Below are 27,714 nucleotides of genomic sequence, written 5' to 3' on the forward strand. Positions count from 1 at the left end.
GTGTGCTACCTGCAGGATGGGGGAGCGGGAATGGCATCGGAGCCAACGGGTGCTCGCATCCATCGGCGTCCCCATCCCTTAGGGTACCGGTGTTCTCCGTTTCCGAGGCACGAAAATTACTTGGACAAGTGTAAAAACAAGATCTCGAAACTGGCGCTTGCTTGGCTGTCCGTGGTGCAAGGGGAAATTGAAGGGATGAGATCCCGGATGGAGCGTGGCTGTTAAATTGCCATGTGCAGGACGCGAAACCCTAGTCCTGCTCTGGGCGCTGGCAGGATCCATCCCATGGCTAAAACCTTGCTCTCAGGCGGAGCAGCGGGAAGGGCTTTTCCTGGCTCCCCTCCCTGCAGGGAAACTGGGAGGTGCTGTCCGTGTGTCCGTGTGTGTAGGGAGAGCCCAAATGCACGGAGAAGGGTGCCCAGACGTGTTGGGGTGTGTGACGTCCCCTTCACTCCCGCAGCTTCCTGGGGTCTCTGGCTGTTCCAGTGGGTCCCCTGTGGATGTTCAGGCATCTTTTGCCTTTCCAGCAACCCTGTTCCAGCGAGGAACAAAGAGAGGGGTGAAGGCTTGGGAGTTGTTCTGCTTAGTGCTGAGCTGGGCTGGCAGATGAGTCTGTAGCTCCCAGCGGAGCTGAGCTCTCTGCTCAGCAAGGGCTGTGCTCTGCAAAACCCCTTAGTTCTGGCATTCGGAGGCTTCAGGTGGGGAAATGTTTTTATCTTGCTGTGTGTTGTTTGTTTTCTTCCAGTGGAGCCAAAAGGCTGGAATTAGGAAGGCAGCAGATGGAACACACGGTGGCTGATCCATACCTGTAAGCCCATTCAAAAGCTTCTTGGGGGGTTATTTCATTTTAGGTACAAGGGTTCTGTTACCTTGGAAAGCCTTTACGATGTTGTCTGGAAGGTCTGTCAGTAATAATACATTTATATTTGTATGTTAGGTATAATGTAAAATTCATGTCTTCAAGTTACTGATGAAATAACTGCAGCAGTAGCATGAGTGCCTCATTCTGTGGACACTAGAATCTTGGGAGCAACGAACGTGCGGGTTGGCTTTATCCTACTTTTACAAAGCCACCACAGCTTAGTCCGTGCTGGAGAATCCCAGGGTCTTAGAAAGTGGAAAGCCTCCAGAAGCCCTGGGGGGTGTTCCAGGTTCTGGTCCTGCTCCTTGGATTCTTTCTGCAGCATCTGTTTAACGGAAGTTGCACGGACAGTCTGTACCAAAAAAAACCCCAACAAACCCAAACCCTAAACAGCAAACCGAAGCAAAAAAAAAATCCTGAAGTCCCAACAGCCAAAGAGGACTGAGCAGTGTCTTCCAGTGCTGCACTCCTTTCCTCAGAGGGGTTCTGTAAAGCTCCAGGGACTGAGGGCTGGGTGCTGCTGGAAGGGGCAGAAAATGCCGATACAAGTTGAGGAGGAAATGTGTGGAGGCGGGGCAGCATCACAGGTACTTTGTTTCCTGGTGTTACTGGCTTTGGTTTGACCTAACAGGTTTAGGACCGTGGTTCCTCTGAACGTCTTGGGGGCTTTGGGATGCAGTTTCCCTCCTGGCTGAAGCGGAGAGCTGTGAGCCAGGGGCACCTCTGGGTGCCCATTTCCCTGTGTTGGCGTTAATGCCGGGTGGCTGCCCTGGGGAAAGAGGCCTGGCTGGAAGGGAATCTGTAGGTGGGAGAGAGCTGGGTCAGATGGCTTTCCGGTGCCCCTCTCGGTGGCACCGTGGGCTTAGGCAGCTGTGAAAGCTCAGCCTCGGCGTTCCCGCTCGGGTGGCTTGCGGAACACGTTCCTCTGCTACGGCTTCCGTTTTGATTTAACGGGATCGGCGCGACTGGAACGCAGTCCATGTAAAACACACTTACAGGAGATCTGTCATGTATTTGCCCCTTCGGAACACCAAAGCCCCTGTGTAAATCTTCAGGGAAGCGGCACGTGTATGCCTATATAAATACAGGTGTGCAGAAGAACGAGTCTCCTCCTTTTGGGGTCTGGGCAGCTCGCCCTCGGTGTCGGGGTCTGTGTGTCTGAGGCGGGGTGATTGTGCTGGATGCTTTTGGTTTATTTTCACGCCTCTTCAAGTGCCTGTTGTTCGCCCTGCAGGGTGAGACTGAAGCACCTGAAGCTGCAGAGGCACCTGGCAGCGGTGTCGGCACGGCAGGAGCTGGCCCTGCGCCAGAACCGGGCCCTGCGCTGGGAGTTCCTGCAGCTGGAGGCTCACATGGAAACCACGGGCTGGGAGAGCATCCGGAAGATGGAAGTAACTTTCTATAAGACTTGATCGGGGGTGTTTGCCGTTGTTATGCAGGAATCTCTTGGTATGTCCTAGAGCTGGAAGCAAACTCCATCAGGGTCCGTGTTTCAGGCTGTAGAACAGACAGGTCTGAAGTACCCCAGACTCAACAGGCTGCTGTAAGAAAAAGCCAAGCCCTGAGGGTTTCTTGAATCGTATTATTATTATTGTTGTTGTTGTTATTATGATGTCATGCTGTTCCCTAAAGTTCAGTTGCAAAGTGATGATTCCAGACTTTCAAAAATGGGATTGCGACGTCTGCTTGTGGCACTGCTGCACGGAGCCAGGTTTTTGGGGGAGCACAGTCTGGGAGGGAGCTGTGTTCGTTCCTGCTTTCCAAGGGCAGCGGCGCTCCTCAGAAGAATTTGGCTGCGCTTGTTCCTCACACAGCTATAGCCTAGGTAGCGCCTGTTGGATCTGGTGACGTTCCCAGAACATCTTTTCCTGGCTGCAGTGCAGCAGCCCGGAGTTCAGAGCCTGTCCCTGGGGTGTGTGATTCCCTGCCCCTGATTTTTAGTTGTTATCTGAAGCAGAGCAGGAGAGGGGGCTGTGCTGCGGTGCCACCTTTCCCCTGATGGTCTGAAGGGGTTTTTCTTCCTCAGCTCACCAGCCTGCCCAGTGTCAGGGCCGGTGGCTCTGACCCCTGCTGTGAGTCCCAGTCAGAGTGCCACAGGTGGGGCTGCACGCGGGGTTTTTGTTCAGCCCTCCCATTTTGATGTTCCTGTGCCATCCATTTTATCTTTGCCAAGTTGCGGTTACTTTTCGGAGCTGCTGAACGAATGACATCTCCTCAGTGTTAGTTATGGAGAGCAGGAGAGTTATGGAGCGTGCAATCATTCAATCTATCGTGGGAGTACACAGAAAGAAATTATTGCTGTTTTCGCTCCTCTTTTTCCGTACAGAATGCCCTTTAGGAGCGCTTCATCACAACGCTGTGCACATTTATTATGTGGCTGTAGCTCACAAAACTCCTATTGTTTCTGAAAGATGCACTTTTGCTCCCTGTGTTTGGTCAGTAATTCTTTAGGGTATATATAAATAAATTCGCTGCAGCTTTCAGCCAAATCCGGGAGTTACATCTGAGTTTCTTTCGAGCATCTTGACCCCTCAGGTGGTGAGGTTTTGTTCCTTACGGTTCCACGTTTGGAGGTTTCCCGAGCAGCCTCCTTCCTACCTGGGAGCTGAAGGCGGCGCCGCCGCCGGAGCGAAGGGCAGGGGCGGGCGAGTTAATTGTGTGAAGGGTTTATTCCCACGCCTGTTCCCTGCTGCAGCTCAGCTCCTGGAGTGCTCCTAGCCGGGCTGTCCCAGCGTGCTGCTGGGGGCTGCAGTTCGGATTGCAGGCAATGCCCAGCCCCGTTCCCAGCGCGCTGCCGCCGCTGCCGCTCCGTTAAACCCTGGAGCGGGGAGAGCCGGGTTCGGGGCAGCCAGCACGGAGCCTTCCTTCCCCGCTGGGCTGCTCTCTGCAGCATCTGCCGGGGATTGTTCCTCACGGCAGCCCAGCCAGTTGTAAGATGGGGCGTGAAAAACACATTGCGGAGCTCGTTTTCATCCCGAAGCAGCCGAGTCGTTGTCCGGAGGCAGCAGCAGTAATTCGGTGTTACAGATGCCGGTTGGGATGCAATAAATACGAGTCAACAAGTTACTGCTGTTCTGTAGGATTCTGAATGATGAGTAAACGTGTACGAAAGCCCTGCAGCAGGTTGTGTACAGGCCACGCTGCTTGGGCAGGGGAGCGGAAAAGCAAGGAGAAAATGAGATCTCCGCTTTTAAAGACAGCCTGAGTTAAAAAGGCTGCGGGGACTTTGCATTTAAAGGTGCGCGTTTTGCAAAGTGCATTTTGCAAAGTGGTGTCTCTCGGGGTGGGGGGGTGGGGGGTGGTTGTTTGGCCTCCAGTTTTGTGTGACGGATTTGTTCCCGTTTAGGAATGGTACGGAAGGGAAATTAAAAACCTGTTATCCCTTCAAGAGGGCAGCTTGTCAGCAGGAGGTGACAAGGAGGAAGGATCCAGCGAGCAGGTAATGGGGTGGGGAGGGGGGGGGGGAAATGGGCTTCATTGCAGCGCCGTGCTCTCCTCGGAGCTGCGCAGCCTTTCCGTGGGGATGGCGGCGCTGGCACGTGCAGCACGCGATTGTGTGTAGTGCCCGGGAGAGAGAGAACCACCCGGGTAAAATGTGCGATTATTTCATCCAAAGAGCTGGAATTAAAAAAGCACTCGGACTGTTTATGCACGTCTTCCTGTTGGCTTTTATAATTCCTGCGCCGGGTGGTGTGGAGGTGGTCGTGACCGAGGAGGAAACGTTGCTAATGAGGGATATTTGCGGAACTGCAGCCGGGGAGCCGTGTGCTGTGTTTATAATTTTGTGTGTTCTGACCTTTCCTCAGAAGGAGCAGAAGGAGATTGCATATCTGAGGAACAGACAAAAAGACTGACAAGGAATACTTAAATATCTGCTGCCATATATCTGCAGTAATGCAGGCTCCTAATCCCTCCTCCTATCTCCATATAAATGATACAGTTCAAGACCAGAGCTGTTTTCTCCACTAAACGCAGCAAAGCTCTTTTAGATGAAATGTCTAAAAACATCTTGTAATAACTTGGAGCATGCTGGCAAGAGTAGTCACTTGTGACTGTGTGTGGAAGCCCCTCAGCCCGCCGGCGCCGGAATAGGCAGGACGGGAGCATCACTCCATTATTCCGAGGAGCCAGCAGCACGCGCGTCCCTTAGGCTACAGCATTCATTAAGGAAAGCTTACTGGGCTGAAAGCTGGGAACAGATGATAACGGGATATGATTTTCATATTTAATGCATTCCTTGGAAGAGTGTGTGTGCTGCAGATTGATAGAAGAATCAACTGCTACTTTACTAAAAGACTTTCTAGTTTGCCCTATAGCTACCGATGGAATCATTCAGCCAAGAAATTAACTTTTTCCCCTTTTACCTGCTTTATGTATCTGCTAAGCAGGCTGCTGGCTGCCAGGGAATGTTATTATGCAGTTAAATGTTTGGTATTTAAGACTCTTATCAGAAAAGAAACAGAGGCCACACTATTTTGTTTTTATAGTAGGAGGAAGGTTTTTGGTTTCCTTTCTTCAGTGCATTAGCAGCCGTTAATCTGAGTTTATAGGAAGTTTTCCCCGTAGATTAAAAAGTTAAAAACCTTGAATTTAGAGCATTCTTTAAACTGTAATACACAAAGCAGTGAACCCGAGCAGCCTTGACCCATACAGGCAGGCCTGTGGCAGGGAGCAAACTGCGGTCTGAACCGGGAGGTGTTGTGGGGAAAGGCGGGTTTATTTTGGAATGTGAGCTGTCCAATTAGGGCAGGCGGTGTGGGAGATGGGATTTCCATCCGATGGAGAAGTTGACATCAGTGCTAGGGCATCAAAGGCTCGTGGTGTGACTCGGGGGTTTAAACACTGTGAGCAGGTTTTGGACAGTACGAGAGTGTGGCGTGTGCCCAAAAATGTCACTTTGTGTACAGTAATGGAGTTGATCGTGGACTCCCTTTATTCCCTGTCCTCCTCCTCCTCCTCATCTCCCTCCTAAAATACAGAGGTAACTTCAGCTACACTGTGCATCTTTTGCCATGTCCCTGGGCTGTGCTTCAGCTCTTAATTCTGGTGGTTTTCTTGGTTTCAAATCTGCTGGTTCTCCTGTCCAAAGCACAGGAGTTTGTTCTCAGTGTTGCTGCTCCGAGTCAGTCACAGAGAGCGCGCAGTCAGCGCGTGGGATGTCCGGGACGCAGCTCATGGAATGGGTTTTATTTCCCAGCACTGGGATTGGGATGGCTTCCTTCAGGCTGGTTGGGATGCAGTGACTGTGTGATGGCCCCCTCAGAGACAGCGTGGGGGGTCATCTCTGGGCCTCGGGGACCCAGAAGGACAGTCCCAGAACCAGCCTTCTGCAGACGGGCAGTATCCCAATGCTCAAACACCATCAGGAATGTCTGGCATGTTCTGTGGCTGACGTGTGCCCTTTTGGGCTGCCAGCTTCCGGGGGAGTCCTTGAGCTCAGAAGTCCCGCACTGAGGAGCTCCTTCCCGGCTGGCAGAGCTGTACAGCCCCGGCTCCCGGATCCTGTGTGCCGTGATGCACTTCCTTGGAGCCTTCAGAAGATTTTGGACTCGGGCATGCTGGAACCTCCCAGGAGCCTCTTCCCTGGGAAAGGGATCGTTAGGGATATGTGCTGTGCTTGTGCCCATTCGAAATCCGTTTGTTTTGGGGCACTGCGTCCAGGAGCTGCCAAAGCCACGCAGGACTGGCTGGAGGCATTAGAAGGCACCAAATCCAACGCCCGAGAAGTAATTAGGAGGAACCTGAGAGCAGTGGTGATGGAATAAGTGGTGAACTTAATCTGAGTGGCAAACCTTTACTGCTCCTTAAAATGACTTCATGGCTTTTTGTTCTGCTCCTTGTTACGTGGAATTCGAGCTTTTTTAAGGAACCTTGGCCACAGACCAGACAAGATGCCTTTGTTTCCTTTCAGCTGGGCTTGGCAGCTGACTTTGTGTGGGAGGAAGAGGTCAGGCAGTGAAAGAGAGGGGAGAGGTGTGGAGGTGACTGTAAATTGTCCTGCTGGGATTTGGGGCTGGAGAGGAAGCCCTGCTTAGTGTGAACAATGGCATTACGATGGCTAATTTTGGCTTTGCATAAACCGGCGGTGACCCTGCAGCAGTCGTGGTGGCAGCGGCCACTCCTCCCAAATTGTCCTGATTGAGTAGGCTCGCAGAGAAAGAGAGGCAAGTATTAAAACACTGGGGTTTAGCAGCAGAGTGGTTGTACTCCTGGAGCTGGCTTTGTGCGAGTTCAGCAGTCCTTGGAGGAGAGTGCCATTTAAAATGTGTCTGCTCCGTGTCCCACGTCAGCTGGTGGGAAAGGCGATGTCACTGCCATGGGAAGAGCAGGAGGGAGACGCCGAAACTGAGTCTTGCCTTGTTCCATGATGTGAGGGAAGCTGGACCTGCTGAGTGATTCACACATAGAGCACGATGGTCCCTCTGGGCTCTGTGGCATTGTAGGCAGCTCTAAGCGTTGTGCTTTGGTCCAGGGTCTCCAAAGTCTGTGTAGGATCCCAGTCTCAGAGGTCTGACCCTTTGTAAAATCCAGTCACCTTTTAGGTGTGTTTGAGTCCTTGGTGCGTTCGGGTCCTGTTGGGCTGGGCTGGGGGTGCAGGCAGCTCCTGCCACTGGGTGTTTTGGCTCGTGGAGCTTTAACTGAGGCCTGGCCCCTCGTTTCACACTGGGATGCACGGAATGTGTGCCGGGGTTGTGTAATGTTGATGCCGTAGCAAACCCTTGAATTCTGTGGCACCTTTCTCTTCAGAGCCCCGCGTGGCACCTGGAGAAGCTCCGTGTGCCACGCACAGTTTGTGTCCCGTTTGTCTCCTTCAGCCACGTCCCACCGTGTGTTTCAGGTGCTGCAGGCTGGAGAGCAGGCGGGAATTGGCACCAGTACGGCCGAGCCAGGAGAACTGGGCCTTCCAGCAGCAGCCTTGCTGGGCTGCCCCACATCGGCCGCCTGGGCCACGGGAGGCTTGGGCTCCCAGCAGGACCCGCCTGAGCGCTCCACGTCCCCTGAGGGGCTCGGTCCCGAGGCCGGCAGCGCTGCTGGAGAGGGTGAGGAGGGAGCAGCGGGACATGGGGACCTGGCTGCCGGTGAGGAAGGCTCCGAGCAGCTCATCTCAGCTTCTGGCGCCGGAGCAGCGCCCCGCAGGCAGGGGCAGCAGCAGGGAAGTGTCCCAGGTACGGCAGTGGGATGTGTCCCTGTCTGCTCCAGCCAGAGCCATGCCCGTGTGCACCTTCTCCTGCACCTCTGGCACTGGCCTTGGAGTGTGGTGGCCCTTATTCCTTTTTTCTCTCTTTGTCTCTTTCTTCCTTTCGACTCTGTTTCCCCCCCCAGGCCGCTCACCCGGACAGGGAAGGGCGTGCTGGGCGCTGATCCTGGTCGGGGGTGCCGTGAGGGAAAGTTTCCTCGCTGCTGTGCCCACTGAGGCCCTGGCGTAGTCTGAGCCTCATCTGGAGAGGTTTAATGTGAACCTGCTTCATCAGAGGAGTCACTTCTGGTTCGGGCTGGTTTCCATCTCCCTCAGAGCTGGTGCACAACAGCTGATCCATTTCCAAACTGGGATTCAGCAGTGTGGGTGGGTTTGGAAAACCCCTCGATTCCGCTGTATCCCCATTCCCCAGCAGGCAAAGGAGTTGGGTTTGTTGCACATCCCTGCTCCACAAATTCAGACGCAAGGCCCTGGTGCGGCTCCTGTGGGGCACAAACCTGAGGTGATTCAGTCCCAGTGAAACCCCATGACAGAACCAAGCAGGAGTGCTGGGGGCTGTGCAGAGGCTGGTTAATTTAAACCTAAGGTGAATTTTATGGAAAACTGGGCATTTCTGTAGCAATCCCAATTTGTTACGGCACTGGCTGGTCCACTAACTGTTGGCAGTCTGTGAAAAGCCGAGCAGCGCGTCTGTGTCACCCCAGTTCAGCCTCTCAGAGCCTCCACGCAAGCATGCCTGCTCAAAGGTTCCCAAAATGGGTGCAGTAGGAGCCTCTTGGGGTGCACTTTTTTTAGCCTAAGAGATGTTTTCTCCGGCTTCTCTGTTTGATTCCTCCAGAGCTGATTTGGTCAGGTAGCTGGTCTCTGTGCCAGCGTGGTTTCTGAGGAATTCACGGTTTGTCCCCAAACCCCGAAGGCTGCAGCCTCCCTGGACTCCCCCTTGTGAGAGGAGCATGGAAGGACAGGGGCCGTGGGCAGGGAAGCCCACAGACAAGGGGAATAGAGGGATGGAGGGATGGATGCTCCCTCACACAGGGTGAATAGTGTGGGTAAGCTTGGTTTCATTCCCTACGCTGTGATCTACTCCATAGTGCTGCTAGTGTTTTGAGAAGAATAATTACTGGTTTTATATCTTTGATGCATTATTTTTTGTTGTTGTTACAGGGGCAAAGCCTGGCCTGAGCAGCTGGCGGGCTCACAGGGAGGGGAGCAGTGCTGAGCTCCCGGTCCCTGCTGGTGCTGAGGAGGAGGCGAAGCCGAGCATTCCCGACACGCGGCAGGAGCAGGGTGGGGATGCCCAGACTCCGGAGGGCTCCCTGCTGCCACCCCTGAGCCCTCCTGCAGCCCAGGAGGAGCCCTTGGACAGCTCAGCACCACACAGGTACCACTTCCCTGTTTCCTGGATCAGCTGGGCTGGTCGGGGCACCAGAGCTCACACAAAGTTCTCCCCTGTCCTTTAGTACCTTGTCCCTGTGCTGGGCGTTCAGGGGCTTCGGGCACCTCACTGGGGTCAGAGCTGCCAAGCGAAGGATTTGTCGTTAAGGTGCAGATGGATGTTCTTTAAATGTACACAAATCTTATTCCAGTGACTCTACTTGGGTAAAACTTCCAGGGGATTGAACTGTTGGAGCATTTTGTTTGGAAATAGAGTCAGAGAGAAGGAGGACAGTGCGCTGCAGACACAGGGCCTGTCCTCTGCTGCCAGGTGACAGCGGCAGGATTTTGTGGCCAGCAAGTGCAGCGCCAGGGCGTCGGCTGTAAGTCCATCCCAGCCGGATTTTCGGCCCCGCAACGCCCTCATGAGACAGGGAAGTGCATCCCTGTCCCGGCAGGGCCGTGCCCGCCGTGAGATGGTCCCCGGGTCTGGCCCGGGTTGCCCTGGAGGGCTGGCAGGGCTTTAGTGGGACATCATGCAGAGGAAACGGCACTTTTAGCCCTGGAGAACAAGTGCTCCTGCAGAATGAATTGTCCTCTTTTGCCAGTTGGTTGGGTTTTCCCGTCTTGGTTGTTTGAGTGTTTAAATCTGGTTAAGGCCTGTTCTCCCCGCGTTCCTGGGCGCCTTGTCCTGGCGGTGCTGACGTCAGTACTGGTTCGGGTGTTAACCGGTGACACCTGAGCAGAAACTGGGGGCCAGCAGCAGACACTTCTGCAACTTTAGCCTTTCCATTTGCATCGGGCTGTTGCTTGCTATGGAAACATCCTCTGATTTACATGTAAATAGCTTCCCCCCAGTTTTCCCTTTGTATCCCACCTGTTAATCACAGCAGAGCGAGAGGAGTCAGAGCTGAGCGCCGGCAGTTTAACCTTGTGTTCCCTCCCCGGCGAGGCCTCGCCTCGCTGTGCAGCGCCTGATGAGACATGGAGCAGCTCTCGAGGCCCGGGGAAATTATACACAAGGTTTGAGCGCCTGCATTGTCCCCGGGGCACGGCTGGAACCGCGGCGCAGAGCTCTCCTCCCATTATGCCAAGCTGAATGCCTCCGCTTCTCAAGGCCGTGGAAGTGGGATCACCACTGCTTGCTGGTGCTGCAGAAAAAATACAGATTTTAATTTGCTTTACCTGAAAATGAAAAGGCAGATCAACCGGCAGGAGCTGAGGAGCAGCCGTTCCCTCGTTGCGCTCACGGCCGCGTGGGCTTTCCAAGGCACCTGGAATGCGGCGTGCATGCCCGAGCCTTGCAAAACAAATGAGCCAAAAATCTTGTGGAAAGGCTTGCAAGCGATTAGCACGTGAATTTCAATTGTACAAGTCACCCAGACCATGGGAATGCAGCTTCCTTTGCTCTGTCACACCACGGATTCACAACATGCGATGTCCCTCCAGCCCCCGTGGTTTTCTCTTGTGAAATTCCTGCGCTGACTGAAGACATGTGCTGAAATTTCCCAAATTCTGTGTATTTGTTGCCTTAAGTTGAAATGCGTGTAGCTTGGGCTCTCCCACTGCAGCAGTGTCGCTGTGGCATCGGAAGGAAGCACTGATCCTACGCTTCTGGTGAATTATCTGAAATGAGTACAAGGGACGGTGTTGAAAAGAGCAGAGACCGTGGCTGACTCCAGAGGCAAAACTAGTCCTTGTTGTGTGCCAGGAAGCCACAAGTTTTCATCTTTGGAGCAAATGCCTCTCCTGTCTTACTGCAGAGATGCCAGTCTGGTTTTTTCAGGAATTTTGGGGTTTTTTCCCTGCAGTGAACTGTTGGCAACAGGGAGGGAGATGTTGTTGGGAAAGGTGATTGAGCAGAAGGTTTGCATCTGGTTGCCGGTCACAGTAGGGTGCTGCAGCTTCGCTGCCTTGGTTATTAAAACCGGTGATGGGTGGGAAGTAGCGTCGGTGTTCCGGCGGCTGCGGGCGGGGGCACCCCTGCCTTCTCACACCCCGCCCCGCGGGAAGAGCCCGGGAGGGGTTTCTGCCAGCAGCCCCCCGGCACACGGGGGCTCGCTGCGCTTGTGAAGGCTCCTGGCCTCCCCTCCCTTGGAGCTGCTGATCCGAGGGGAAAGGCTCCGTGTCCTCTTACCATTCCCTGCAGCACCCGGCCCTTTCTTTGAGGGCTTAAACCCGGGGGGCGGGCGGCGGGGGGAGAGGGTCTCTGAGAATTAGCGTGGAGAAAGATGATGACTATTTTAAGGCCTGAGCTGAGGGGGTGGAAAAAGGCAGAGCTTATGCCTGTGCTGCTTCAGCTGCATTGAGGAGGACTTAGCACAGATGGATTGTGCATTACAAAATGTAACACATAATTCAAGCTGTCAGCTTAATCAGACTGTTTCCAGGAAGCAACCTGTAAAAGAGAAGGACCTCTTGTTTGCTGACCTCTGATCCGTAGCCTGCTGCAGATTGTCATACATTTTGTTTTTCTTTATGTTGGTGTCCCTTCCTTCCCCTTCCCTTTTTATTATTGTATCCCTCTCGAGTGGCACCCTGGAAGGACCACCCAGCGGGAGGAAAACAATGGGAAACGAGCCGGCCGCTGGAATACAGGGTTTGTAAGGCTGGGGGAAAAGAGAAAGCACTGTTTAACTGCCTATGTGATCTCCCTGGCATTGTTTTGCTTATTAAATGTCTAGGAAACTCGACTAAAGGCACGGCGGCCCCCACTTAATTGTTCGCTGTTGCCCAACACTCGGAGGGAAAACACAGCTTTGGGCACAGCTCAGCACGAGTGTGCAAATGCTGCGAGTTTTTGTGCACAGAGCTTCTCCCTGGAGGCAGAGCGAGCCGGGGTTAGCTGCGGAAACATGTCAGCTCCTGCATGTGGGGAAAAGAAAGAGGACTCTCTTTTGCCCCAGCTGGGGTGTTCATAGCTGGCCGAGACCTGGGCTGGGAGCCCCACAAAGCGGCAGCGGGGACCTGAATAGCCATTTACACCTCTGTCCCGGGATTAGCCTGCGGCATTGTTTCAGTGGTTAAGTCCTCATTTGCATCATTATAGAGGTGCAGCCTCATCAAAACCCCTCTGAGGTCCCAGGGCTGTCCCCATACCTGTAGGTGGTCACCAGATTTGTTTCGCTTGTGGAGGTGAAGGAATTAAAGTGCTCGCCACGGGGGTAATTTCCATGCGGCCGCTCAGCCCGGGCTGATTTTTGGATGGTTTGTTTGCTCGTGTGCTTTTTTTTTTTTCTTCCCCCCCGCCCCCCTTCCTACAGAGCTCAGAAACGTGGTTTTTGCTGTTTGCTTTGGAAAGCTCAAACGAGGCTGTTTGTTTTTCCAGGGGGTGCGATGGGAATGCACTGACAAGCCCCGTCATCACCCCTCGGGTCACTGCCAGCCCTGTCTGTCCGTCCGCAGGCCCGGCGGGATGCTGGCCGAGCTCTCGGAGCTCTGCCGTGCGCTGCAGCTCCTGGAGGACCTGGTGGAGACGACGAGCCCCCAGCACCGCGCGCTGTACCAGGGCCAGCCCTCGGGGACAGCGGAGCTGCCCAGGTGAGTGAGTGGAGCCCGGGTGGCAAGTGGCCCGTGCCAGAAAAATGGAGTAAATATAGTAAGAGAGCAAAGGGAATCACCAGAACCGGGGTGTTGTCAAAACCAGTGGCAGAGAGCCCCGGCTGTCCCTCCTCAGCCTCCGGACCCCTAGGTACGAGAACTGGGAGTTGTTGGTAGCTGTACTGACAATGATGCACAGCCTCCACACACTTGGTGACGGGAGGATTCCTCGGGAGTTAGGAAGAGGGGCCCCAAACAGGCCTGTCCCCCGGCCTGCCACTGGAGGGGACGTGCTCAGCTTCCCTCTCCCTGGGAGGCTGCACCTGGCACGTCCCAAGTGCTGAGCGCGACCTCCCTGTCCCGTCCCACACTGTCACCGAGCACCGCGGGTGTTTGTCCCTCTGGCTGTCCCCTGGCTGTCCCGTCTCCAGCCTGGGATGGGCTGTGCTCACGGGGCCCGTCCCCCCTGCTTTGTGTTGCAGTGCTCACGGTGAGGTCGGCGAGCTGACTCAGGGCGACCTCGAGGTGATCGAGGCCGTGGTGCTCCGGCAGCTCCTGCTCGTGTCCCGGCGCACGCGGAGCGGGAGCCTCCCGCTGGAGAACACCGGCGGGGCCGCGGGCGGAGCGGGGCACGAGGAGCACACCAGGTATGGGAGACACCAGGTATGGGAGATGCAGAACCCGCTGGGGGTGAGGAGCATCCTCCTCTCTGCCCCCGCATCCGTGCCGCCCCTCTGGCACGGAGGCCACCGGGCCCGCACCTCGTGGCACTCGGAATGGGAGCGTTCGGGAGTTAATTTATTTCCCTCCCATTCCCCAGTGGGGACTTCTGCTCCACAGGGCAGCCTGGGGGCCCCCCCAGCCCATCCAGTCCGCAGTGTCTCCCACCCCAGGCCCCTCTGGCAGGCAGGGAATTGCAGGAACTCCAGACACCTCTCAGCCAGTCATTGCCGGGACCTGCAATGAGTCTCAGGCACGTAAGGAGGGGAAATGTAATTTTGAGAAGGAAATTACTTTGTGTGAGACAGAAGATGCACGTGGCCTTTAAAAACAACAAAGTGCAGTTATTTAAAATGGGCTTTTTTTTCCCCGTGCATATGCCACAAGGACAAGTGAGAATTACTTTTTTTTTTTAGGTCTCTTTAACCCAGAAATGAAAACAATTTCCACTCTGTCTTGCTTAGCTTCTGTCTAGACCTCCCTCCCCGTCGCAGGCTCCGCAGTGCTCAAGTGCTGGCAGGATCGGGGCACTTGTGAGCGCTGCAGAAGGGTCTCTGTGCCGGTACCTGCCTCTCCTGCGAGGCTGATACGCCTGCGAGCACCAATATCTCCTTGTGTCTCCTGAATGGTTTCTTAGGGACAAACACTCGTGGAGTTAATTGGAATTCACTGCTCTGAAACTTCACTGGAGCAACAGCAAAAACAAACATCTTTGGCAAACAAAAGGATTGCAGGATTGAGATTTTCTACGTTAAAAGACACCTTTTATTTATTTTTTTTTCCTTTCCCCTTTTTATTCTTTCTGAGCAAAAAACAAGCCTGAGGCAGTGGGTGCCCGGCTGTGCCCCAGGGAGTGAGCAAGGCCACAGTGCTGAGACAGGGGTTGTGTCTTTAGATCCTGAGCCTCAGGACAGGGCAGGCATCGTGATGATGATGGTGGTGGTCACTGCTGCCCATCTCCCCCACATTAGCAGAAGTTGCAAGTGGCTTCTTACATTTTCCCCTTTGAACATTTTTAAAAGGGAAAGTGGGAATTAAGGCCCAAATGGGTGGTGGTTTTTGCTGTGGGTGGGGTGTCCCACTGACGGTGCCGGTTTGTTCCCCAGGGACATGGACGCGCTGCGGACTCGCCTGAGCCACCACGGCTTGTTCCTGAAGCAGCGCCAGGTTCAGCTCCCGGAGCAGGTGGCAGAGATGTTTGAGCAGCTGCTGGCTTCGGGAGAGGAGGCACAGGACGGCCAGGTGGGCACCAGCACCGGAGACTCCTCAGCACCTCTACGGCTGTGCCCTGGCGGGGTGTGGCTTTCCGGGCAAGGACAGGCAGTCTGTGGTTAATCAGCCCTGGGGCCCCAGGAACAGATGTCCAGTGCTTAATCCCAAAGGAAAAGGGGCTTTTTAAGGTCCCCACCCTTCACCTCAGTGAGGCATTGGAATGAGCTCACCCCTTTGCTCTGGTGCGAACCATCACAAGGCTCCTATCTTTCTGTGACTTTTTATCATTAATGATGTATTTTTACTTTTTTTTAAGCAGAGTGAGGTTCAGTGCTGAAGACAGAGAGCATTTTATAAATGGTGGCGCACTCATGGTTTCTCGAAGCTAATGCAAAAGGTCATAGCCAACTCTTTAAATAAATAAATGAAATTGGCATTCCAGAGGCTGCGAGTGCCTCAGCCTCTTCCTGTGTTGTTAAACAACTGCTCTACCAAACGGTGAGAGAGTTAGGGTAGAACATCAAGTAGATTTTACAGACTCAAGTCCATGTTTCTGTCCCAAAACGGGCCCCAGAGCAGCACCCTAGAAGTAAGGTAATGGAACATCTAACAGAAACACCTTGGAAGCAGATTGCCCCGGGGAGTGCGGATTAGCCTAAATGTGCGTTGGAAAACACTCGAGGGGGACAATAATGGAGCTGTGACTGTTTTTGTTTTGAGTCTCAGGTGGTGCTGGGAGAGGCCCTTCTGGGAGAGCAGCGTCAGGATGGGTCACCTGTCCAGAGCGATGAATCCTCGCGCAGCCTGCCATCGATCCCGACCAACGGCGGGGAAGGAAAGCAGCTGGAAAGCAGAGAACCAGGTAACGGGCGTTCCAGCTCCAGGTGCCTGCTCTGGACATAGGGGTGTTCTGTCCAAATCCCCGGGGGCCTGTGCCATAGCCACTGTGATGGATCTGGGGGGGATTTTCCTAAATATCTCAGTATCCCTTGAGATTCTGGTTCCTTCCCAAACTAAGTAATGCCTGCGGTGGCAGGTTTTTCTGCGGGAGAGGAAAAGGCCAAGCCCTGTGGCCGCTATAAAATGGATCTGTGAGTTCCGTGTGCACGTTTACAAAACATCTCCCGTTTAGGAACTGGGGGATGCATTTGCTGCCTTTCCTGACAAAGCCGGACCACAGAAGGAATTGCCCAAACGAAAGGGTTCGTGCAGGGCCATTTCCCAGCTCAGGAGGTGCCGGTGTGTGGGAGAGCCCAGCTCATTCCTTCACACAGGGAGGGAATACATTATTCCAGTGACGGCAGCTCGCTCACCCTGCTCCTGGAGCACCCCTTCCATCAGAGTCTGGCAGCAGCAGGCAATTAGGCTGCCATGGTCTTTGCACAGCAAATGCAAACAGGCTGGTCCAGGCTCCGAAATCCACGCCACTCTTGCGTGCAGAGGCGACCGGACTTTGATTTAAGCTAATTTCCTGCAGTGGGTCTGGCACACGCCGCCGCCGCCAGGCCTTGCTGCAGGTTGTTTGTTTCCCAAATCCATCGGCTCTTCAATTCCTCAAGACATTTGGTTGGCTTGTCCTTCTGTGAGGAAGCTACAGAGGCAGGGTGGCAAGTTCCCAGTGGGCGCTGCTTTTGAGAGCGGTAATGGATAGTTTAGATCAATAAACAAGAGATAACAAAACCGGGAAATTAAAGGGAGTAGGGCTTAAAAGCAAGCAAACCAGTCTGATGGCTGCCGCTTTGAAATGGTTTCATTACGGCGTGTTCACATCCAGAAGTCACAGACTGGAGTGAAGATGAGAGCGGGGAAGAAAGCGTGGTGGGAAAGATTCCCATTACAGGTGGAAGGGGTGGCTGCATATTAACCTCGGGCCCAGCATTGACTGGGTTATATAATCACACCCTGGGGCTCAGTGCCGGGGGCGGCTTCAGAGGGAGCAAATTCAGCCGCTCGCACCGAGTGCAGATTAAACGTCAGATCACAGGGTCCACGCTCACGTTGGCAGAAACAAAGGTGGGGAGCAGCAGCGCCTCTTTAATTCCTTGTAATCATGTTCCACATGCACCCTGTGTGAACAGCCTCTCCTTGAGCCCACCGGGGCCCACTGTCGGTGCTACCGGGGTCAGTCTCCATGGGGAAGATCCAGTAATTATATGGCCAACTACAGAGGTTGCTGGTTCAATTCTTTCCATGAGTAATGGACCGGGGATCATTAGAATAAGCGTGGGGCAGATCCCTGCCGGACGGGAGCCGTGCCTGTGCCAGCCAGGAGCCTCCTCTCTGCCTCTTGTACCAAAGCTCCCTCCAGCCACTGCCATCACTGAGACTTCCCGACCTCTCCTGGCTCTCTCACGGAGCAGACGTGCAAGTGCTAATGCTTCCTATGTGTAAAAATGCCAAGAAGCTCCTCAGCCAAGCCCAGTAACTCCAGTTCCAACCCGTCCCTTGCGAGGGAGCTGTCTCTGCCTTCCTCTGTCTCCAGAAGAGAGGCTTCTCACACCTCACTTGAAAGCCAAGCAGCTCCTTTCAGACACGATTCATCCTCAGCCCTCATCCTCAGCCTGTGCTCCTCTGCAGGCTCCTTGTTCCCCTCCCCTCCTCTCCCTGCCAGGCAGCTGCTCGTTCCCTTTTATCGTCACCATTTGCTGTGGCCCCAGGGCTCTGGAATCGTTCTGGGCCTAAAATAGAAGCCACATCTCTGCATGTTGGCTTTTGGGCTCAAACAACTTGTTTTGAGGGGTTTAGGTGAACTGGTATTTGATGTCCATCCGTACGTGATTATTTTGCCGTGTGACTTTTTCTGAGCTTAAGGGATACAGATTTGGGGTGGTTCTTATTTCAGTAGCTGCTGCATTTTTAAAGTGCTGGTTTGAAACACCAGAAGCCTTTTGGGGCTTGATGGACTTCACTGTGAGAGATGTGTGGATACACCTCCAAACAGTCTTCAGGATGGCTCTCCTGGAGATTCGGTTTATTTTTCTTTTACTTCTGTTACATAAAAAGAGAACCAAAACATTTATTTACTTGAATATTCTGTAAATATTCCAGAAGTATTTGTGTTGGTTCTCTAACACCCTGTCTGGAGCTCGTGGAAGGCTGGCTGCGGATAATGGGCTTTAAAGGGATTGTACCTGGTGCACAGCTCGCCCAGAGAGGAGCTGGTTGATAACAGCAATCTCCTGTGATACCAGGCTATGTGAGGATACAGGGGGAGATCTGGGCTCGTTCTCAGCTCCTCCATGGATGCTTTGTTTTTTATCGGGGCAGACACGTAAAAGCGGCTGTTCCTGCGGTAGGCGAATAATGCGAGATTAAAAAGGATAAAACCCATTATTTCTTGTTTTGCTGGATGACTGTTTAAGAGTCTCATTTATGAGTAGGAAATTGCTGATTTCATTGAAGGGGCAGGTTTGTTAAATCTTTAACAAAACCAGATTCTCTCTCTCCCCTTCACTCGTGGCTTTGATTTGAGCAGGTGTTGAGGCTGTAGAGGATTTGAATAAAAATGGCGTAACCGCTCCACTCGTTGGGCTCTGCTTTTACAACAGCTGGAACGTCACCCCCAGCCGCTCCCCGGGTATAAAATCTCCAGCGTAGGAATAAGGAGGAAAAGCCCTCTTAAGAAGAAAAAATTAGCCTTTCTTTATATATCATACAGGAGCATGAAAGAGCACGAGCTGGATTCTGCTTCCCTTTTTGGGCCACCTTCAATGAGCCAACCATCCTGCCACTGCTTTTCCCATGCCCACGTGTCCTTCCCGGCGAGGTCCTCCTTTGAGGATTCCGAGGCGCTGCTTGCAGTGCACCAATCAAGGCATTAATAAATCTCACTCAACTTTTTGCTCTGTTGGATATCATCTGATATGTTTGGGATGGAGAAAATTCCTCGGGACAGCGCCAGGTTGGACACTGCACTTAAGTCCGGCTGGATGATGCCCTCCGGTAGCTCATGTTGGACACTTAAGTTCCTAAAAGACCTCGGAGTCTTTCTAGAGTTGTGAATTCTGGGTGGAAATTCTTCGCCTGTCTTTAAAGCAGAGGCAGCCTCAATGTGGACAGAAAAACTGAATGGTCCCGGGCTGGGACATTGGTGACAGCAGGGCTTGGTTATCGTTGCAGGGCTATAGATAAAAACATATATATAAAAAATATATATGCAAAGCAGCCTTTTAGAGTGGGATTTGTGCTTGAGCATCGTGTGCTTTGGAAACTAACACAAAGATGAGCAATTGTCTGACTCCAGTGAATGAATCCATTTGCCTCTTTTTTTTTTTTTTAAATCAATCTTTACAGAATGGAAATGAGATCCACAGAGCAGGGGGAAAGGGAAGAAAGGAAAGTGTGGATAAAAGGTTTTGAAATAGTTGGGTGTTTGGCTGTTTAAGTCATAAAAATCTCAGGATAAGTGTTTAGTTCGATTTTTATTGGATTTGTTATTTTACAGAATTTATTTATTATTGTCTAATAATTCATCTAATTCAAGAGAATGGCTGAAAACAACTGAGGTATCAAGTAATATTGACGGAACTGTAACATTCCAAAATAATCTACATTTAAGGGGAAGGAGAACAAAAACAACCTTTCTGATTAATGTAAATGGGAACCTGGAAAGTTCACAGTCCCTGTTTTTCCTGCACAGGCTGGGATCGCAGCCACAACAGTCCCAAAGGAAGTGACAGCCTGGAAGCGCATTCGGGAAGCAGCTCCTTGTCGGATGGAAGCGCTCCTCCCTTCTCCAGGTAAAGCTGTAACACTGGGAATGATTCCATGAGGGAGAAGCCCCGACAGAAAAGGGCTGAAACTCCCCCGATTTATTGTTTTACCTGGACCGGGGTTAAGGTTGGTGTTTCCGTAATCAAACACTGCAGGTTTGGAACACCTCAGGTCATGAGCTCCTCCTGCGTCCATGATGCGGATTTTTAGGCTGCTGTGGGGGAGGCCAGTCCCAATTCTGCAATTGCTGTTAAACTCATAGAATTTCTGTGATTCAAGCACAGTAAATGCGAGCTGTAAGCCAGCATCGATGACTGGCGCTCCTGCTTTTGTGTGGGATTAATTCTTACCACCTTAGGTTCAATTGTTTTCTCTTTTTATATTTTCTGGAACTTTGAGAATGATGAGCCAAGTTACCCTGCCTTGCTATGAAATGCAAGGGTGTTCCTGTAGATGAGTTTCTGAAATGTTACATTTTAGCCCTTCCCTGAGGCCCGGGACAGCAGGAGGAGCAGGACGGGGCCCTGAGGATTTACTCGCAGGATCAGTGCAGCTGAATAAAATGTGTAACTTAAAATTAACTACTTTTTATTTGAAATAAAACCTCTCCAAGCTAAACCCCATTGCTGCTGCACTGCTGTGTCACGGTGCCTGTGGCCACTTCTGCCTTGGTTAGATGCTGTACAATTTTTTTTGCCTTTTTTCCCCCTATTTTTCCAATTTTGACTTGTAACAGATTTCAGATACTTCCCTCTGGTCTCTGTAATTCCGGGCCTCTTCGGTGCTCAGCAGCAGCACAGGGATACGTGCAGGGATACGTGCTGATGCTGCTTTAAAAAGCCACCGTAACAAACCTCTAAGTCAGCGTCAGAGTCAGTTTTTGCAAATGGCTCAGGCCCAGCCTTCCCAGCGCGGGGTTTGGGAGCAGCCCTCGGTGCTGGCTGCCCGGAGTGCGGCACAGGGAGGAGGAAGAGGCAGAGCTGTTTGCAGCCGTGCCGTGCCGTGCCGCACCGCGGCTCCTCGGCACTGCAGCTCCGCTCCCGGCAGCCACTCCTCGGGCTTTATTGCTTTCACAAGTGGTCTCAAACCCACTACTTGAGAATAAACATCCCTGCGAGCTCGGCCGTGGCACTTTATAAATTCTCCTTTGCCGCGTTTTGTCACTGAGCTGATGAGTGACCTCGGCGCGGACCCCGCCGGACCGGAATAAAAACCGTGGCTCCTCTGATGTCCCCCAGACAATAATTATCATGTGCCAGTTAAGCCCAAACTACAGCTGAGGGATTTTACTTTAAAGCGGAGGCTCGGGCGCAAAAATGCATTTATAGCTCTTTGTCTGGCACCTCATTATGTGTGGGCCTGATTCATTAAGTAATTGGTTTGCAGTTGTTTACATGAGTATTAAGGCTTTCTATTCAGCAGCCTTTGAGATACACATTGTGCAAATGTTGCATGTTATGAATGCGGAATGAGGGGCCGGGGCCCGGCCCTATTGGCTAAACACTGCGCGCTGTTGAAAAGCAAGAGAAAGAGATTGGGTGCTGCTTTGCATAGCAATGACTTTCTTAATAAGCTTTACAGATTGATACACACAAGCTATAAAAGATGCAAAGAGATACTCTTAGCACATTTATCCATGCTCGTTTCACTATTATGGGCCTGGAGAAGGGAAGAATTGAGGGCTTTCATACTCGGGTTTTCAGTGCGTGTCTTCAGTGCATGAGACTTAATAGAATCCGATGTTTATTGTATTATAAATCATGGGGAAGTAGGCAGATCTGCAACAGTTTATTATTAAAGATTCTTTCAATGTAAATCTTTTTCTGCCATTGTATTTCCTACAGCAAAATCATTTTGTGGTTGAGTGGGGATGAAAGGCATAATGTACGACGGAGTGAGTCTTAATAGGAAGCTGCTCTCCGAGTAAAGACCACTTGTTCCCTTTTGTTCGGTGGTGCATGCCAGAGCTTCCTCTTCTCCCGCAAATGCCGCCTGCTCTACCTCCAGCGAGAGAACTGCTTTTCCCTGGCTCCTTTACTTTCCCCGGGGGATATTTCCACGCACGGAGATGCGCCTTTGGGTGGGGTGTTGGGGTGGGTGCTGCAGCAGGAGAGGGGGCGTTAGATTGCACGGTCCTGGCGGGGGAGGAGGTATCAGAAGTCAGGGCCGAGGCTGCCGGCGAGCGCAGGCGGGTGGGCAGCGATGTGTGTGGCATTCCGGGGGGCTGTAGCGATGGATGCAGCCAGTGGAGGTCACTCGCTTTCTGGGAATTCCCCATTTCGGATGCGAGCGTTTTATTTTCCTTTGACTTGTTTGCGCTGTCTCGTTTCCAAGTAATCTGGAGATTAAAGGTGCGTTATCAGCTGAGAACCAAAGCCCGCTTTGGATTTGTCAGGACACCAACACGGTGTAAAGTATTTTAAACTTTAATTAATCTGCTGGGAGGACTCTGGGGGGGGTCTCTGAAGGCCGGTTTTCAGCCCTGTTGCCCAACACAGCTGTAGTGACATGCAAATAGAAGTTGGCAGAGTCGAATTCATCTCTTAATCATTCCTGGGCCCGTTGGCTTTGGCCATCGGGGGGCACTCAGGCTCTGCGCATCCCCCGCTCCCCCCTTCCCGAGCCAGTCCCGGGCACCGAAAACTCCGCTGTGCTCTGAGGAGGCATCCCAGGGCTTCGGGGCTGGCAGTGCTCAGGACACGCACAAACGCCGTTTCCCTTGGAATTCCAGGGAAAGTGGCACCGTGCGGGTCCGGATTCCTGGGACGTGCACCCAGAAACCAGCCAGGATCCGATGGTTTTATCTCCCTGATGTACTCCCAGTTGTCAAATGGCTTCTGTAAGAAGCTGGCTGAAAATTCCAGCGGGATTCTCCGCCGCTCCAGCTGTTTGCGTGAGCTTTGTCTCCTTCGGCTGCACCCGCAGCTGCCGCAGAAGCAGCGCTGTTGGGGTGGCGATGCCCTGCCGGGTTTGTGGGGAGAGGCACCAACATCTGCCGGCCGAGCACAGAGGGAACAGTGGGCGTTTTGGCACTGCCCCTGCTCTCCCGCACAGCTTCCTCGCAGCGCTGTGATGCATCTTTGTGCCAGTGGGGGTTTTTTTCTGCAGCGTGGTGAATCTAAACAGAGAGCGGTCTTAGACACAGCTCGATAGAAATCTTTGTGTCCTGACATAAGGGTCATCCTACTCGCAGTGTAATTACTGAAATTCAGTGTTATTACTCCAGCTCTGGCATGATGAATGGACTTTTGAGTTTATACTGCCGATGTAACGCTGTGCAGAATATGTACTGTAGATGCTTGGTTTTCCAGGGCGGGGAAATCCCTTGGCATTTAGGGTATCCCAAATTTTTTGGGTGTCTTTTTCTCTTGACACTAAAACAGAGAAGTTCAACAGGTGCTTTAGCAAAAAGACACTCAGGCCACGGTAAAGGTTTTCTGCTGTTTTCCAGCGAGCCGCCTTGATTAACTTGGTTCTTGTTGTGCTGGCATTTTCCTCTTAATATTAATTTTCTTTATAGAGGGAAAAATATTTTCCTGGAGCTTTTTCATTTCTTAGTGTTGCAGCATCTTCGGTACAAAAAGCCTGTTTCATCAGAGAAACGGAGAGATTAAAAGGCCCTTTGAAGTGAAACTGGTTTGGGTTTTTTCTTTGTCAGAGCCTGGGTTCAGTTTGGAATTATTTTCGGGAAGAAGCAAATGTGTAAATGGATATCGGAAGGTCACGGCGGGGGATTAGTGGAGGCGCTGGGACCGGCCTGGCTCCATTTATGCCCCGAAATGTCTCGGCGGAGGTCTGTGCCCATTGTGTGCTCCCACTGCCGGGGGAGCGCTGCCGCAGCCGGGGCTGCGAGCGCAGCTGCTGTGCGGCGCAGAGGTGTGCCGCTGCATCTCCCAGCTTTGCCTAACGCTGCGCACCTGATCCTGGACTTCATTCCCTGCAGCGTTTTCCAGGCTTGGCCTGGGGGAGCTGCCGTTTCCCCTCTGGCCTTTCCGATGTGCTCGCTCCGTTTTCAGTATCTGCCCAGCATTTCCCTGTGTGGCAGCTCTCCTGCCGAGCCTTTGCTGCCACCCTGTCCCCATCTCCCTCTCCGGGGATGGCTGTGTTTGGCTCTGGGCTCCTTGGGGAGTGAACCCCATTCCACGCATGGTGGATTAGTCCTGGGGAGATGAACCCCAGGGAACGGATGGTGTTTGGTAGAACACAAACATCTCTCTCCCTGCTCTCCTGCCAGCTTTGATCTTTCTCTTCATGGGAAGCTGGGGTGGGTGGCAGTGGGAAGGTCTCCAGATCTTCCTGCAGCCGCGGTGGTCCTTTCTCCACGGATCCTTCAGCTGGGTCTGGAGGACCAAGCCCTGGAGACCTGGTCAGTCGTCCCTGGTCATCCCTCAGCACCGGACCCAAAGCACTGACCCGCTGGTGTTTGTTGTGGGGTTGAACCACGGAGAGCAGTGGGACAGACCTGACAAACTTGGTTGTCAAATGGCTTTTGTGAGAAGCTAACTGAAAACCCCAGGAATCCCACGCTCCCTTCCCAGCAGCAGGCCGGGCTGTAGCCGAGGGGAAGCGGTGGCTGCTGCCCCCTGATCGGCTCCTCGGCTGCTTGAAATGGCTCCTGTGCCAGCATCCGCAGGAGGAACCCCCACCAGCTGCAGCTCAGCAACAAGTGCTTCTGTGCTCCACAACACAGGGAAAAACAGCGCAGCCTCTTGAGCACATTTTGATGGGCTGAGCCTGGGATGCTTGGAGCACCTCCTGGGAAGTGCTGAGGGCCAGGAGATCTGGCCAAAGGGAGCGGGTGCTAGGGGTGTTCAGCGTACTGCAGGATCCGCCCGGAGGCCCCAGCTTCAAATCCTCTCTGGGTAGCCTGTCGAGTGAATGTCTTTGAAAGAGAAGTGAGACTGTGAGGCAGTGCGGGGTTTTGCTCGGAATAAAAGGGAAAGGCGGTGGGATGGCGCACTAAAGGAATGTTGGAGAAACCTTTGAAGCCCACCGGTTTAAGGTTTTTACTGAACAAGGTAATAACGAGTTACAGCACTGTTAGTACTCTGCTAGGGCTGTCACTTGGTACTGGCACTTCTGCCTTGGTGGAACTGGGGCTGTGTTTAATAATCTGGGAACTTCTGTCTGCAAAGCGGGAGCCTTTGGAGAGGAAACGGGATTTAAGCAGTGGGAGCTTTCTCTGGGTGAAAAGGAAAAGTGGCTGCACCACTGGTAGCTGCAGTGTGTGAAGCTTCACGTGTGGCTTTCCAGCTGCAATCCCAAATTCTGACTGAATACTGAGGGTAATGCAAGCAAGGAATCATCCCTGCTTTTTTTTGTCTCCTCCACAAATGCCTCCACAATAGTGGAATATTTGCAGCTCCCCACTTTAGGCACTTTTGTATTGGCTGCCGTGTTTCTAAATGACATGCAGCAAATCAGAGCCATTTCAGAGAGTCCTGTTGTGACCGAGGTCACAGCTTCAAACCGCACCTTGACATTGGCTTATATTTCACTGGTTGGCCCAGTGATGTCCCAGATATCTCCTGTTTGATCTTCCTTATTAAAATCAGCTGAAGCTTTATTTTTGGAGCTTCTTGCAGGACTGCTGCTGTAACAGTTAATTCTCCCCCGTGTTTGCCCCCGTGCGATTATTCCCCAGCCCCAACACAATGCACGCGCTGCACACAAAAGATCAAAATGATTCCAGCTTGTTTGAGAGATTCAAAAGGGCCTGTGATGCTCCAGACACAAGAGCGGCCATTTAGCAGAGCAGGCTCGGGCTGCACACACATCAAGGTAGATCAAAGGCAGCGGAGATTGCACATTTCCATGGGGCCGGGGCACAGCGCCGGGATCCGGAGGAGCGCGCAGGGAGGAGGCGCAGGGAGCAGCACCGGGGGGGGTTTATTTTTGTTTGGATTTTGTCTCCCCGTACTTTGCGTGCTCTGAAGGGCGGCAGCAGCTCGACAGGGCCCTGCTCCTCTGCACCTTAGCTCGGTGCTGGCGTAAATCAGTGCGGCTAACAGGGAACGATGCCAGGAACAGCTGGACCAGTGTCCCTGCTGCACATGAATTTCTCCACCTTTTAGGTGAAGAAGTGCATGATTAAATAGTTATTTGGGGGGGAGGGAAGTAATTACAGAAGTTCCCGGGTTGTTGTTTTTTTAAACCATTCCGCAGTATTTTTTTTTTAAGTCGCTTACGTTTTTTTAATTGCAGACGTTGTGCTGATTATTTGAAATCTTTTACAGGACTGAATTGCGGAAGGAACCAGTAACTGTCATAAGATCCAAAGGTAAGAGACGAATGTTGCGCTGCGGAAAATTAGTGTCTTTCTAGTGTAATTTATACTGTAGAAGCCCTCCCAGAACCACGTTAGGACCTGTGTAAAGTACAGACGAGGGAAAGCATGGAACGTCCCTGACTCAACGTGGGAGCCAGCAGGGAGCTGAGGAGGACAGATCCAGGGCACAGAGGACGTGTTTGTGGGGCGGGTGGTGGGGAACCCAGAGTCGGGATCTTTGCAGGGTTTAATCAAACGCCACTGAACAGCAGGTGGAGGGAACGTGGAGAAGGAGAAACCTGAGGGTTCCTCAGTATTCCCTGTGATGTGGGTGCAGCTGGATGGTTTTGTTTGTGGCCAGGTTGGTTTTGTTCTGAATTGGTGTCTGGGCCCTACGTGTTTTCGCTCCCCACACACTCCAGTTTCCCCTTCACCCCCTGCAAGGCCCGCCGGGGCCCACAGCCGCCTCTAACGGAGCCTCCTGCCAGCAGGGCAGCGCTAGCAGCCAGGAGCGCCGCCTGGAGCCCTGCTCGGGGTGCCCGGCAGTCTGGAATGGCCTGGTTTTAGAGGCATGGCATGGAACTGAGGTACAGATGCCATCAAGGACGGCTGCTTTGGTGGCACTTGAAAGGCTCTCGCGTCCCCGGCCCCTTTCCTCAGAGCCGTTCGGCGTGGCAGCGAGCGCGGGGCTCGCTCTGATGTTCCCGATGGAGCACAGCTCCGCGGCCCGGGGGGCCGGGGATGGAGGAGGAAAGCTGCAGCTGCTGCATTTGTAGATAAGGTGTTTATGGAGCTGGTGCCGTCAGAGGCACCAAAGTGCCTCAAATGCGAGCCACAGCCTCTGTGAGTGTGACAGCCTTCCTCCTCCTGCTGTCCCTGGCCGAGCCCTGGGCCTCGTCCCGGGCACTGCGGCTCCCACGCTGCCTTTGGACAGCCAGCAGCCTCTGGAATGGGTGGGAACAGAGAGCACGGCTCTGTCAGCCACTGTGGCCTTCACTGCGTGTGCCACGCATCCCGTTCTGTTCTATCCGTGGGTCAAATGAACTCACATCTCCAGAAATCTCTCAGGCACTCTGAACTGCCGTGGGATTCTGCTGCTGTCAGGGAAAGGGTTTGCTGATTCCCAGAGCCTAAGGTTAAAGCTACAAGATCAGGCCTGCCTGGACCTGATCTGATCTCAAAGTGGTGGTTTTTCACACGTGACGTCATTGCCGTTTTTGTGCCAACTCTGCGATGTCACGGCCTGCTGGTGACTTCATTGCAGGGTCAAGTAGTGGGAGAAAGGGGAAGAGACTAGACAAAGCTGCGATTCAGGCAGCAGCTGGTCAAGTAAATTGCTTGGAGTGGAAATGTTCTGCCCGGCTACCTTGCGGCACAATGGAGTGGGAGCACTGAATGAGGCCGCTGTCCGGGCACAGCCGCTTCGCTGCCGGACACCGCGCTGGACACGCACACCTGGGGTCGGGGCTCCCAGCTCCCACTCCTGGGTCGGCCTCGGGAGAGCTGTCCCGTGCTCACGTCCGTGACAAACGGCATCGCCACGGAAAAGGTTTTACAGCTCTGCTTTCTGTCTCCCCACCCGCAGCGTTCTGGGGCGAGTCTGATGACAGCAGCTCCGAGCTTGAGGCTGCTCTGCGCCCACAGACCCACAGCACAGGTTCAGACGACTTTGGTGACTTCTACGATTGAGATTCTGGCACTGGCTCTTGGGAAGAAACAAACTCTTCTTTTCTTTTACACGGTGAGCGTGCCGCGGGCCGAAGCGCTGCTCGTCCCTTCATTGGCAAAGAAAATTAAATACCAAATAAACATGATGGGTCCCATACA

The 27,714-nt window shown here is 53.1% G+C and overlaps 1 protein-coding gene across 3 annotated transcripts; it reads left to right on the forward strand.

The window, feature by feature from the left end:
• The first annotated feature begins 39 nt into the window (after nt 1–39).
• Nucleotides 40–27,714, forward strand: KIZ (kizuna centrosomal protein). Of its 3 annotated transcripts, none has more exons than XM_017730446.1 (12): nt 40–808; nt 2,097–2,253; nt 4,209–4,301; nt 7,701–8,028; nt 9,225–9,441; nt 12,840–12,974; nt 13,457–13,621; nt 14,801–14,936; nt 15,627–15,768; nt 19,546–19,645; nt 25,856–25,899; nt 27,473–27,714. In XM_017730446.1, exons 1-12 carry the CDS (start codon nt 780–782, stop codon nt 27,574–27,576), a joined length of 1,650 nt encoding a protein of 549 aa, XP_017585935.1. In that variant the 5' UTR covers nt 40–779; the 3' UTR covers nt 27,577–27,714. The 3 variants fall into 3 exon arrangements, with proteins under 3 accessions (XP_017585935.1, XP_017585936.1, XP_017585937.1); XM_017730447.1 differs by having other exon boundaries at nt 2,097–2,250; XM_017730448.1 differs by having other exon boundaries at nt 43–808; nt 15,633–15,768.

This window comes from Corvus brachyrhynchos, unplaced genomic scaffold (genome assembly GCF_000691975.1).
Source record: "Corvus brachyrhynchos isolate BGI_N302 unplaced genomic scaffold, ASM69197v1 scaffold133, whole genome shotgun sequence".
NCBI lineage: Eukaryota > Metazoa > Chordata > Aves > Passeriformes > Corvidae > Corvus > Corvus brachyrhynchos.